This window comes from Hemitrygon akajei, chromosome 11, assembly GCF_048418815.1.
Source record: "Hemitrygon akajei chromosome 11, sHemAka1.3, whole genome shotgun sequence".
Classification (NCBI taxonomy): Eukaryota; Metazoa; Chordata; class Chondrichthyes; order Myliobatiformes; family Dasyatidae; genus Hemitrygon; species Hemitrygon akajei.
Window position 1 is genome coordinate 137,419,802 of NC_133134.1, and position 14,007 is coordinate 137,433,808.

At 40.2% G+C, this 14,007-nt stretch overlaps 1 protein-coding gene across 1 annotated transcript in view; it reads right to left on the reverse strand.

The window, feature by feature from the left end:
* The window catches only part of prex1 (phosphatidylinositol-3,4,5-trisphosphate-dependent Rac exchange factor 1), a 201,458-nt gene that overhangs the window by 90,764 nt on the left and 96,687 nt on the right, over positions 1-14,007 (reverse strand). Inside the window, exon 11 of the mRNA XM_073061760.1 lies at positions 602-749. Coding sequence (XP_072917861.1) covers positions 602-749 — 148 coding nt within the window. The remainder of the gene's footprint in view (positions 1-601; positions 750-14,007) is intronic.

The window sequence follows — 14,007 nt, forward strand, 5'->3', positions numbered from 1 at the left end:
AATAAAAGCATACAGTATCTGAACACGCAGTTGAAGTTCCGGCAAACTAATTAGACATTGTTGATGAAATTCCAAGAGTATTTTTGACTTGAGCAAAAGACAACTATAACTTGTTATTTACAGTGACTACAAGGGATCATTCATACATTGAATCCAAGAGCTATTGCCAAGATACTCTCTATGCAACATGGACTTTTGAAAGCAAATAACAAAAACAAATTAACATATTCAGCAGAACACATGCATTCAAAAGCAAGTGGAATTTATGATATCATCTGTTTATAACCATTGTACAAGTATCCTAATTTACAATGGAACATAGTGTGATTAATAAAAGTTAAGGTAACAGACAAATCCTGCACATAGCATTCAATAAAAATATTCAACTTACATTTGAGCTCATTTCAATTTTTTTTAAAAAATGTATTCAGCATCCATTTAAAACAAAAAATTGTTTAATTACTCTTGCATTAGGTAATGTCTGTGCAATTACACTCAGAAAGTGTATCTGATTTGGCAAATTATATTAAGGTTGACAGGAAATCCAGTATTTAGCTATTCTAGTTACATGAATAGAGCATGAAAATTAATGAGGCCTTACTTGCCAAAAAAGCACTTAGGGACTATAGACAACTTTCTCCTCCTGTCCTTTATAAGATTTGTTTTTTTGTTCATCATCATGTGGTAGAATTTCTCTCCTTTCTCCGAGATCATGACATATGCATCTCGCTCCATGCCCAGTTTCAGACCTAGGAAACAAAGTTGAGAGACATACAAAATAAAAATTGAACGTTTATGGAAGCATTCCACTGCATGTATTGCTTAAAACTAAAAGCACAGCTATCAGAATCAATGAAGCTGCCTGGAGCTGTTTTGTTGATGAATAGAGGACACGTGCTATGACGAGTGAGTGGCTGGACAAACTTGGATTGTTTTCTCTGGAACTCTGGGGGCTGAGGGAAGATCTGATAAATTTATACGATATAAGGCACAGAGAGAGAATGCAGTGTCTTTACCCCAGGGTTGAAATATCTGACAGCAAAGAGCGTGCATTCAAAGTGAGGGGGCAAGTTCAAAGGAGATGTGTTGAGCATGTTTGGTGATGGGTTTGTGGTGGAGCTAACACTGTAAGGGTGTTCAAGAGGTTCTCAGAGTGGTCCGTGAATACGCGTGAAATGTTACGTTACGGACATTGCAGAGGCAGAAGGGATTAGCTTATTGGACATTGATTACTAATTTCATTGACTCACCTCAGCACAATATTGTGGACCGAAGGGTCTGTTCCTGTGCTGCATTGTTTTAGGTTGTCAGTGAAGGCACTGAGCATTGTCTCACAGGGGTTAGGTGAAAAAACACAAGCGAAATATAGGGCAGAGATCCTTCGACATTTTCAAGTTTTTCCTTCAAATAACAAACTATACTCATATAGTTTATATACTATATACTCATACGCACAGTTGTAAGATGGCTCTGACGAACCACAGTGATGTGTTGCAGGCAGCTTACAAAACTTCTAAATATACTTCTTCTGAACTACTCTCACTGGAATCTGCAGCCTGACTTTTGAACTGTCTTAACAAAGTAGTGATTTCATAATCTACTGAAGGACTCAGTGGACTTAACTCTCATGCATTCAGCAACAGCACCTTTAAGCAGATGAAAGTACATTGCCATTGCCATGATGGAGGAGGGCAGGTCTCCGAGCCTGACTGAAATGCCAAGGTATGAAACCTTCTCTATGCAACATCTTGTTATCAAATGTACAGTCGCTGGAGAGCAAGATGGGGAGTTAAGGACAAGATTGCTCTATCGGAGAAAAATAAGGATTTGCTATGTTCTGCTGTTTTATGGAGACATGGCTCACTCTGGACATGCCAGACATGTTGGAAAGACCCAAGTGTTTCTTGATACACAGGATGGACCAAACAACTGATTCCAAGAAGGCAAAAGATGAGAATCTGCATTCCACAATAAACTCTTTGTGGTGCTCATTCACAGCAGTCTTGTCACAATCTCAACACCACACCTCCCCCAACCTGGAACATCTAATGATTAATTGCTGACCATTCTATTTACCAAGAGAGTTCCCCTACATGTTCCTGACAGTAGTTTATATATCACCAAAGGCCAATGTTAAGCAGGCCATTGAGGCACTGAGTGATACCATCAGCAATTCCTGACACCTTTCAAATCATTGTCAGGCACCTCAATCAGGTTTGTTTAATGAAATTTCATCCTATTTATGATCAACAAAGAACCTGCAGTACCAGGGATCCCAACACACTCAGTCACTACTATACAACCATTAGGAATGCCTAATATTCCATGCCCTAGACTGCATTTTGGAAAATCCACTCACTAGACTGTCTTCCTCCTAAATGCATACAGGCAGAGGCTAAAGAGCAAGGCTCCAGAGATGAGAACAACAGAATGATGGTCATAGGAGTCAGAGGAGCAGCTACAGGATTGCTTCAAGTCGGTGGACACTCATCACAGATTTTATAAAAACAGTCGTAGACAACTGTATCCTCCCAAAATCATTCAGAGACCTTGTCAACCAGAAGCCGCGGATGAACCATGAGCCAAGAAATCTACTAAAGGCCAAATCAATGGCATTCAGGTCCGGCTACCAAGAAAAACACAAGAGGTCCAAGTACAATCTCCGGAAAACCTTGCGAAATGGCAATTCCAGATAAAGCTTGAATTACAAAAGGATACTCAACAGATTTTGAACGGTATCACCTTCTACAAAATGAAACCAAGCGACATAGGTGACAACAAGGTTTCACTCCTAGATGAGCTCAATGATTTCAATGCTCATTTTGACTGTCAAAACATGGAGGAATGTTCACGAACATCCACAGCCCACGATTACCCTGTGATTTTAGTCTCTAAGGCTGACGTGAGAGCATCCTTCAGAAGGGTGAACCCATGAAAAGCATCTGACCCAGACAGGGTACCTGGTCGACTACTAAAGGACTGTGCTAATCAAATGTCTGGGTGTTCACCGATATTTTTAACCTTTCGCTTTGGCAGTCTGAGATACCCACTCGCATCAAGCTGGCTTCAATTATATCAGTGCCTAAGAAGAACATGGTAACTTGTCTCAGTGACTATTGTCCAGCAGTGCTTGCATCCACTGTGATGACGTGTGATAAAACATATCAACTCCTGCCTGACGAGAGACTTGGAATTGCCCCAACTTGCCTATCGCCACAACAGGCCAACAGCACATGCTGTTCCATTGGCTCTTCTTTCAACTCGAACATCTGGACAGCGAAGATAAACGCATCAGGAAGCTCTTCGTTGACTAGAGCTCGGAATTCAAAACAAATATCCCCTCAAAACTAATCAATAAGCTTCAGGACTTCAGGCTCAAAACCTCCTTGTGCAACCGGATCCTCAATTTCCTCACTTGCAAACCTCAGTCAGTTTGGATTGGCAAAGGCATCTCTTCCACAATCTCCATCAGCACAAGCTGTGTGTTTAGCCCCTACACTACTCACTGTATGCTCTTGACTGTGAAGCTAAACACAGCTCCACCTGTGGTGAAGGGTATGCTGACTGGCTGCATCACGGTCTCGTATAGAAACAACAATGCCATTGAATGGAAGAGCCTACAAAACGAAGTGAATATGGCCCAGTCCATCATGGGTATAGCCCTCCCCACTACTGAGCACATCTAGATAGAGAGCTTTCACAGGAAAGCAGCATCCATCATCAAGGACACCCACCATTCACTCCATGCTCTCTTCTCGCTGCTGCCATCAGGAAGGTGGTACTAAAGCCTCCAGACCCACACCCCAGGTTCAGAACCAGTTATTACCCCTCAGCAATCAGGCTTCTGAACCAAAGATGATTACTTCACTCAATTTCACTCACCCCATCATTGAAATGTCCCCACAACCTATGGACTCATTTTCAAGGACGCTTCGTCTCATGTTCTCAATTTTATTTATCTATCTATTGATCTATTTATTTATTTATTTATCTGTCTATCTATCTATTTTTGTTGTTGTTTGTTTATTTATTATTGTTGTTGTTGTTTCTTTTTTCTTTTTTATGTTTGCACAGTTTGTTGTCTTTTGCACATGGGGTGGTCATTCATTGATTCTATTGTGTTTCTTGTATTTACTGTGAATACCCATGAGAAAATGAATCCCAGGGTTGTCTAAGGTATTTCAATAATAACTTTGAACTTTTGAGCTTTGACACAAAAAGATTAAATTTGCATGTGATATTTCAAACATTCCCAGGCAGTTCCACTTCATGACTGTGCCCTACAATGAATAAGAAGCTAGGGTTTTCTTCTAATTTTGAATTTTGTAAAGGATCAAACATCAGAAAATACAAGGGCCGCTCAAAAAGAAGTTGGAAGATCATCTTCACTCGCCTGCATTAGGAATTTGCTGTGGGGTGTTGTTATCTCAGCATGCAACAAGAAAACTACATTCAATAATTAAAAATAATAAAGAATTACATAAAAATAATGCTGCAAGTATGGAGATGGAATAACATGTGCGTAAACACCAGCATGTATTTACAATGTAAACAGCATTTGAAAAAGTGGTTTAAAGTGTTGCCAATGCAGTGCAGTAATTGGGGGTGGGGGTCTATGGAGAATGGTTAATCAGATTAACTACCCTCAGGGAAGAAACTTTTAAGATGGCTTGATTTTCTTTTATTTTAATTTTCCTATAGCACTTTCCAGAAGGCAGCTTATGGAGAAGGTAGTTTGCTGGGTCATGGTGTCTGCAATGATTTTCCTGTCATCCTTTTTGTACTGGACACATACAAGTCCACAGTTAAAGCAGACTGCAGCCAGTGACTTTTTCCAACTGAACTAACAGTTTGTTGTAGCCTTTCCTCTATTGTAAGAGGAAGGCGTACCAAACCAGACAGCAATGGCTGATGTGAAGATGCTCTCTATGCACCGGTATGTTCTGGAGAAGATAGTATTTTACCAATGGGCACAAGTACATTCTCTGCCAAGCCCTTTTGTCAATAAAGGAGATACGGTTCTTCTATATGAGGTCCTGCACAATAATGATGTCCAGGAACCTGAACCTTTAAGTTGAAAATGTTCAGCAGAATGTGGAGTAAGCTTTTTTGCTATCAACTAATTTTGATATGGAGCAAGGAATTTAACTATCCATAATATCAAGGTGTGCACTTTTTTGAATCAGGATCCAAGTACAATCCAACTAAAACTGGCAATAATAACCAAGGAATCATATTTTGCCCTTTGAGACATGCTGCCCAGAAACCCACCAATTTAACCCTAGCCTAATCATGGGGCAATTTACAGTGACAAACTAACCTACTAACTGGTGCATCTTGGGACTGGGGGAAGAAACTGGAGCACTTGGAGGAAACCCACAAGCACAAGGGAAAGGGCGTACAAACTTGCTTACAGAGGGCACTAGAAATGAACCCCAAACTCAGATGCCCCGAGCTTTAATAGAGTTGCACTAACCACTAAGCTACAATGGCTCAAATTTTGAGCATCCCAGTAAAAATAAGTTAATCTTCCGAAACAAAGCTGATGTTAAATTACTCAATATGGCAGTCGTCACACAATACCAATTTACTGGTCACATGAAAGTGATTGTAACCACAATAGGATCCCAGCCTTAGAATTTCTATTGTTGCCATGGTATTTACATGGATCACCCAATTGAGTTTCAATGCATTACCAGGTCATTCCTCATGCAAGTGAAAGCAACTTCATTTCTTGACGAACTATGAATATAAAGAATCACTGTGTATTGTCCACAAACTTTTTTCTGACCTAATGAGAGAGAGAAGGTTGCTGATGAATCAGCCTCTGAAGCTATTGAAATCACAAAATAAAAAAAAGGCCAGGGGATGAAGGCCTACTGCAATATTCAACTTCATTTATTTTAACTTAGAGAAACAGCACATTAACAGATCCTTCCATCCCAACAAGATCCTGCTGCCTAATTACACCCATGTGACCAATAAACCTACTATTGCATGTGTCATTGGAATGTGAGAGGAAACAGGAGCACCTGGAGGAAACCTGTGCAGTCACAGCAATTCCTTCCACACAGCGGCAGAATAGAACCTGGCTGGCAGGCATTGTAATAGCATTTTGCTCACCGCTACACTACTGTACCACCCCTTGCCTGGGATGACAGGAAAAGTGAAAGCCACAAAATCTTCATATACTGGAAATCTAAAAGCTATGCCCGCTATGCAAAATAACTTCTGAGTCTGCAGTTATTGACCATTTCCATAAATGCGAAATACTCAAGTTTCAATATCAATTCAATGTTTGTCTTCAGGAAGAAAAACACATTAAAATGAGGTAGAGAAAGACTAAAATAAAAAGCAGTATATTAGTGTCCTGTTTCTGCAATCACGAATGCCATGTTTAACACTGTATAACCCAGAAACCTGTAACATCCCCTTCAAATGAGTTCCACGGTAGAAGTAAGATTCTGTATCCATGGCTTAGAAATAGCTGGGACCCAGTCATGGCAGCAAAGCTCACAAGTTTGTATTTTGGGCATTTCATTCTCCATGGTCCAATTAAAATCATAAGAATTGAAGTCTGATTTAATTACAGCAAATGCTCGTTCACAAGACAAATTTGAAAAGATGTTGTCACATTTTATCAATACTGGAATGATTATATATATAAAGAAATTGAAATAAAATGTCCGGACACAGCTCAACTGGGCATCGAATGGGCATTTCTCTTTAGAGAAGGGCGTACGCATGATATCTTGATTAATTTCGGCCCATCTCTTGTTAGGTTTTCTTGTATTCCCATTTTGCTCTTCCATCATCGTCGCCAATGTCGATGAAATTTTATGGTCCACTTCTAAGTAATTATAATTCCAAGTAAAAGTAATATATATATATATATTTCATTGTTTATTCCAGTAAATGGTAATCAATGGTGTGTCTAGTTAATTCTGCCAGGTTATTAAAAAATCCCATATTGTAATTTGACAGTCAAGGTGGAGGCCATGAATGAATTTCTAACTCTTCCTTTATTCAATCCAAATTCTTAAAAGAGTTTAAGACAGTAAATTTTTCCCCTCATTGCCCTTATACTCAGATATGGTCTGTTGGATTAGCTTTTTTATTGTACTTTTTAAAAAAAAGATTCCGAAAGATAAGAAATGAGTCAGGTTTTTTAGATCTTTGAACACTATAGGCAATTCACCAGAGCTGCATTCTTTTGAGAAAGGTGGGTTTCTCCATTCTATACCCTTGTATACCACATATAGGTTCTCAGGCAAATTAAGAGATGAAATTTATTCCACAAGATGCTAAACTGGAAGAGGCTCACAGTCAAATGCAAGCCATTTATTGCAATGTACATCTTTCAACTACTTGACTAGCCAGTGACTATGCATTCATTCTAGTTTATGCCTGTTGAAACTCACACAGTCACTGCTCATGACTTATCCCCTTACTATATAACTATCTATTAATATTTCTTGACTGATACTTAATTGGCAAAACAAATTACTTTTCCAAATGTCATCATTACAGTCAAACGCCATTACATCACATGGCAAGCCAAATTTATCATGCAACTTAAAAAGATTGATCCTAGTGTGAATTCATTCAAACTATTTTGCATTGACAGTGGGCCAGAATTCATGTGGTGGTCAGCTATGCAATACCTCATCTGATCAAGCTGAAGACCCTGGGAAGGTCAATTACAACTTACACCCATTACTCAAACATCATCTAATATACTAAGGTAACAAAAGGAAATTTGCTCATTTGACAATCATACAAATCACAACATCACCATAAACTATTCATGTGGGTTTCCTCCTGGTGGTCTGGTTTCTTGGTCAGATTCTAAGATGTGTGATTTAGTGGTATAATCAGTCACTGCAAATTGCCCTGGTGTGTAGGTGAGTATTAAACTCTAGGAGGAGATTCTGGGAATATGGGAAGAATAAGAAATGGGGTTAGTGTAAATGGAATGTGTGCATTGACCGAATTGTCATTAATGGTTAGCATGGACTCAGTGGGCCAAAGGGTCTGTTGCCAAGTCCAAGAATTCCTGACCCAAGAAACTCAATATTTCTTCATAGAATCAAACTCATCATCACAGGAATTAACAAAGTGAACCTTCTCTGCATTGCCCGCCATGTAAGCACAGTTTTCCTGCAGAGTGAAGGCCAAAATTAGACAAGATGCTTCAGTGGCACTCTTGCCAATACCTTGACAAGTTTCATTAAAAAAAAACATAAGGAGAGAAAAGATGAAATATGAAAATTAGCTCGCCAAAAATATCAAACAAGATACTAAAAGCTATTTTTTCCCCAGGTATATAGAGGGTAAAAGGGAGCCCAGAGTGGATATGGCCACTAAAAATGATGCTAGAGAGGTAGTAGATAGGACAAATAAAGTGGGTGCAGTGGATGTTGTATATTGGGACTTTGACAAGGTCCCACACACAAGACTGCTTACCAAGTTTAGAGCCCATGGTATTATAGGAAAATTACTAACATGGTTAGAGGATTGGCTGATTGGTGGGAGGCTGTGAGTGGGAATACAAGGATCCTTGTCTGGTTGGCTGAAGTGAATAGTGGTGTTCTGCAGGGATCTATATTGGAACTGCATCTTTTTATGCTATATATCAATGATTTAGATGATGGAATAGATGGATGTGTTGCCAAGTTTGCAGATGATACAAAGAATGATGGGGAGACAGGTAGTGTTGAGGAAACAGGTAGGAAGTAGAAGGACTTAGACAGGTTAGGAGAACGGGCAAGAAAGTGGCAAATGAAATACAATATTGGAAAATACATGGCCCTGCACTTTGTTAATAGAAATAAATGTGCAGACTATTTTCTAAACTGAGAGAAAATCCAAAAATTTAAGATGCAAAGGGACTTCAGAGTCCTTGTGCAGAATACCCTAAAGGTTAACTTGCAGGTAGTCATGGTGAGGAAGGCAAATGCAATGTTAGCATTCATTTCGAGAGGTATAGAATACAAAAGCAGGAATTTGATGTGGAGGCTTTATAAGGCACTGGTGAGGCCTCACCTTGAGTATTGTGAAGTTTTGGGTTCCTCATCTAAGATATCTGCTGGCATTGGAGAGGGTCCAGACAAGGTTCACACAGATGATTCTGGAAATGAAAGGGTTATCATAGAAGGAACATTTGTTGGCTCCGGGTCTGTACTTGCTGGATGGGGGGGGGGGGGGAATCTCTATGAAACCTTTCAAATGTTGAAAGGCTGAGAAAGAGTAGATGTCGAAAGGATGTTTCCCATGGTGGGGGAGTCTAGAACAAGTGCAGAAATTTCTTTAGCCAGGGGGCGGTGAATTTATGGAATTTGTTACCACATGCAGCTGTGGAGGCCAGGTCGTTGGGTTTATTTAAGGCAGAGATTAATAGATTTTTGATTTGGCATCAAAGGTTATGGGAGTGGGGTGGGAGACTAGGGAATGAGGTTGAGGAGGAGTAAAGAAAAAGATCAGCCATGATTGAATGGCAGAGCAGAATCAATGGGCCAAATAGTCTAATTCTGCTCCCAATGTCTTATGGTCTAAATCAGGATAAAGAAATGGCAGATGAGCTTAATAAGTGACAAAGGATCTAATGCTTGCCCGGCACATATGATGGATAAACTCTTTCTGGGCTTCAATCCAGGTACAGGCATCAATTATAATCAACATTTTGATGACAAACTCAGCTATCTTCTTCACTTCAGTTATAATTGATACCTGTACCAGCTTGAAAGCAGAGAAGAGTTTATTCGAACTCAGTAAGTATTTTGCATCAGTCTTCACTGTGGAAGACACAGCAGTGTACCAGAATTTGAGAATATCAGGGGACAGAAGTGAGTGTAATTGCTATTACTAAGGAGGAGGTGCTTGGGAAGCTGAAAAGTCTGAAGATAGGTAATTAACTGGGCCAGACAGATTATAACCCAGGGTTCTGAAAGAGGTAGCTGAAGAGATAGTGGAAGCATTAGCAATGATCTTTCAGGAATGGTCCAGAGGGCTGGAAAATTGCAAATGTCACTCCACTGTTCAAGAAGGGAGTGAGGTAGACGAAAGGAATTCATATGCCAATTAGCCTGACCTCAATGGTTGGGAAGATTTTGGTGTCCATTATTAAGGATGAGGTTGCAGGGTACTTGAAGGTGCATGATAAAGCAGGCTAAAGTCAGGCTGGTTTCCATCAAGAGAAATCGTGCTTGATAAATTTGTTGGAATTCTTTGAGGAAATAGCAGATAGGATAGGCAAAGGAGTGTCAGTGGATGTTATTTACTTGGAATTTAAGAAGGTCTTTGTCAAGATGCAGTACATGAGGCTGCTTAACAAGATAAGAACCCATGCTATTACAGGAAAGCATGGATAGAAGAGTCAGAATAATGGGGACCTATTCTGATCGGCTGCCAGTGACAAGTGGTATTCCACACTGATCGGTACTAAGACCACTTCTTTTCATCTTATACGTCAATGATTTGGATGATGGAATTAATGGCTATGTGGTCGAGTTTGCAGATGATGCAAAGTTAGATGGAGAAGCAGGTAGTGCTGAGGAAGCAGGGAGTCTGCAGGAGGACTTGGAAGGGGAGGGAAGTGTATGTCATGCACTTTGATAGAAGGAAAAAAGGCGTAGACTATTTTCTAAACAGGGAGAAAATTCAAAAATCAAAGGTGCAAAGGAGTCCTTGTGCAGGATTCCCCAAAGGTTAACTTGCTGTTTGAATCAGTGTAAGGAAGGCAAATGCAATGTTAACATTCATTGTGAGAAGACTAGATTACAAGACCAAGGATATGATGCTCAGGCTTTATGAGGTGTTGGTCAAACCGCACTTCGAGCATCGTCAGTAGCATTGGGCCCCTTATCGGAAAAAAACGTGCTGGCATTGGAGAGGGTCCACAGGAGGTCCACAAGAATTATCATGGGAATGAAAGGGTTAGGGTATGAGGAGTGCTTAATGGCTCTGGGCCTGTACTCTCTGAAGTTTAGAAGAATGAGGAAGGATCATATTCAATCCTATCAAATATTGAAAGGCCTACACAGAGTGGATGTGGAGAGAATGTTTCCTATAGTGGGTGAGTCTAAGACCAGACAAACAGCTTCAGAGTAGAGGAGTGTCCATCTGAAACATAGGTGAGAAGGAATTTTCTTTAGCCAGTGGGTTGTGGAACCGTGGAAGTCACTGCCACGGATGGTTGTGGAGGTCATCACTGAGCATATTTAAAATGGAAATTCACAGATTATTGATAGTCTGGAGATTGATAGATTTTTGGTTAGTCAGGACATCAAAAGGTTAAGGGGAGAAGGCAAGAAAATGGAGTGAGAGGATAATATATCAGCCATGATGGTGCAGCAGAGTCAGCGGGTTGAGTGATCTAATAATACTCCTCTGTTTTATGGTCTTATTAACATTTTGCATTAGGTCAATATACCATTTGTAGTTCTAATTAATTTTTGCCAAGCTTTTGCTTTTTAAGAACCAGGACCCCACATCCCTTTAAACTGTAGTCTCACTACATATTCATAACAGTTGCTCTTTCCTTTTTCCTTCCAAAGTAGATTTTCCCACTTGATACTCCACCTGACCACTCCTTCCTGCAACATGCCACATTCTTTCCCCTCAACCAGAACTTCACCCAGCTCCATCATTGGCACGAGCCTCCCCATCATAGAGGGTATCTTCAAAATACAATGCCTCAATAAGTTGGCATCCTTCATTAAGGACCCCCATCACCCAGGACATGCCCTGTTCTCATTGCTACCATGAAGGAGGTATGGGAGCCTGAGGACACATACTCAATACCTTAGGAACAGCCTCTTAACCTCCAGAATCAGATTTCTGAAGAGTCAATGAACTCATGTACACTATATGCTTTTTCTCTCTTTCTGCACCACAATTTTTAAAAACATAATTCTTATTGTAGTATAGTTTTTAATCATTATGTATTGCAATGTACTGCTACAACAAAACAACACATTTCACAATATATGCCAGTGATATTAAACCTGATTTGGCTTGTATCATTCACCAGCTTTGCTGCAGTACACTTGTGCCCTTCATTCAAGTCATTTATGAAAATAATAAATAGTTCAGAGCCAAGCACTGAACACTGTGGAGCCAAACTAGTCGCCAATTGTCAACCAAAAATAATCCATTTGTCCTGATTTTCTGGTTGGTGTCCATTCATCATTCCTCTATCCAAGTTAATAGATTATCCCATTCTTTTATTTTGTGAAATTACTTTTTATGCCTTACAGAAATCCTAGTACACCTACTGATTCACTTTTATACATGTGGGTATATTTTCAAAAGAACAAAAAAAATTGTCAAACAATATTTTCTTCCCCAAAACCATGTTGACTCTGCTTAATTGTCTACTGATTTTGTGTAGGTCTTACTGTTATCGTCTGAACAATGGAATTCAGCAGCTTCCCAATGAGGACACGAGCTTAACTGTCCTATTGCTTCTGTAGGCTGATCCTGAGAGTGCAACTCTGAATTATATTTGACTTAGCAAAGTACCAACTAGCTTTGCAGAAGTAAGGTTGCCACACTTCACACATTACTTTGCAACACATCACTTTGGAACTTATTACAACACAGCAGGGACAATTTTGCCGGAAAGTCCATGCTAGCAGCCAGTCTTAGTCCCCAACTCACTATTGCTGAATAAATTTCAGTGAACCTCACCCCAAGCTTCTGGTAAATCTTCAGATATTGCAGCAAACTTTAAGCTGATATGAACTATTGCACTGGCATCAGATTGAATATTCACTGAAGCATTTTGTAGATGTCTTTCTCAATGCCATCCCTACTCCTCAACTCTGTACTAAGACAAACAAAATCCTGGAAGAACTCAGCAGGTCAGGCAGCAACTATGGAAAGGAATAAAGTTATTTTGGACCAAGACCTGTCTTGATAAAAGGCCTCAGCCCAAAATATCAACCCTTTTCCTTTACATAGATGCTGCCTGACCTGCTGACTTGCTCCAGCATTCTACGTTACTCTGGATTACCAGCATTTGCAGGAACTCGTGTTTATCCTTAACTCTGTGTTCAGTCTTGTATATCATTTCACACTCATTACATTTCTGCAAACTTAAAAAGGCTTTCAGCAAAGCTGTGAGCATTAAGCTTCTGATTTTGTCCCAATACCTGTAAATCACTGCGATAAAAACCTCTGCTTCATGAATCCATCTTTGATTTCCAACTTCCCACATTCCTCCTGGATTTGGACAGCTTCTCCAGAATTTCATTTCTCAGTTGTCTTGTTCACACTGAGCCATCAGTGACCCATCATTGCCAAGGTCAGGGATGTCTCGGTTCATGTCCACAGCATTTTAGAAGGAAAGGGAGAGCAGCCAGATGTCTTGGCACATATTGTTACCAATGACACAGGAAGGAAAAGCAAAAAGGTCCTGAAAACAGAATTTAGAGAGCTAGGCAGAAAGCTGAGAAGCAGACTTCCAGGGTAGTAATTTCTGGACTGCTGCCTATGCCACACACCAGTGAGGGTAGAAACAGGATGATATTCCAGATTAATGCATGGCTGAGAAGCTGGTGCAGGGGGCAGGGCTTCAGGCTGTTGGATCATTGGGATCTTTTCAGGGGGAGATATGACCAATACAAAAGGGACTGGTTGCACCTGAACACAAGGGGACCAATATTCTCGTGGGCAGGTTTGTTAAATCTGTTGGGAAGGATTTGAACTAATTTGGCAGGGGGGTAGGAACCAGAATGAAGGGACTCAAGGTAAGATGGATGGTAAAAAAAAAAGTCAGCATGCAGTCAGACTGTCAGGAAGGGTAGGCTGATGGTAAGATAAAATTGTAGCCAGCAGGGTGAGTACCAGTGCAGTGGGGATGCAGAATCAAAAGGGGTAGCAAATACACTACTCAAAACGATATATTTCAATGCATGAAGTATAAGAAATAAGGTGGATGATCTAGTTGCACTATTACAGATGTCAGGTATGATGTTGTGGCATCAGTGAATGATGGCTGAAGGA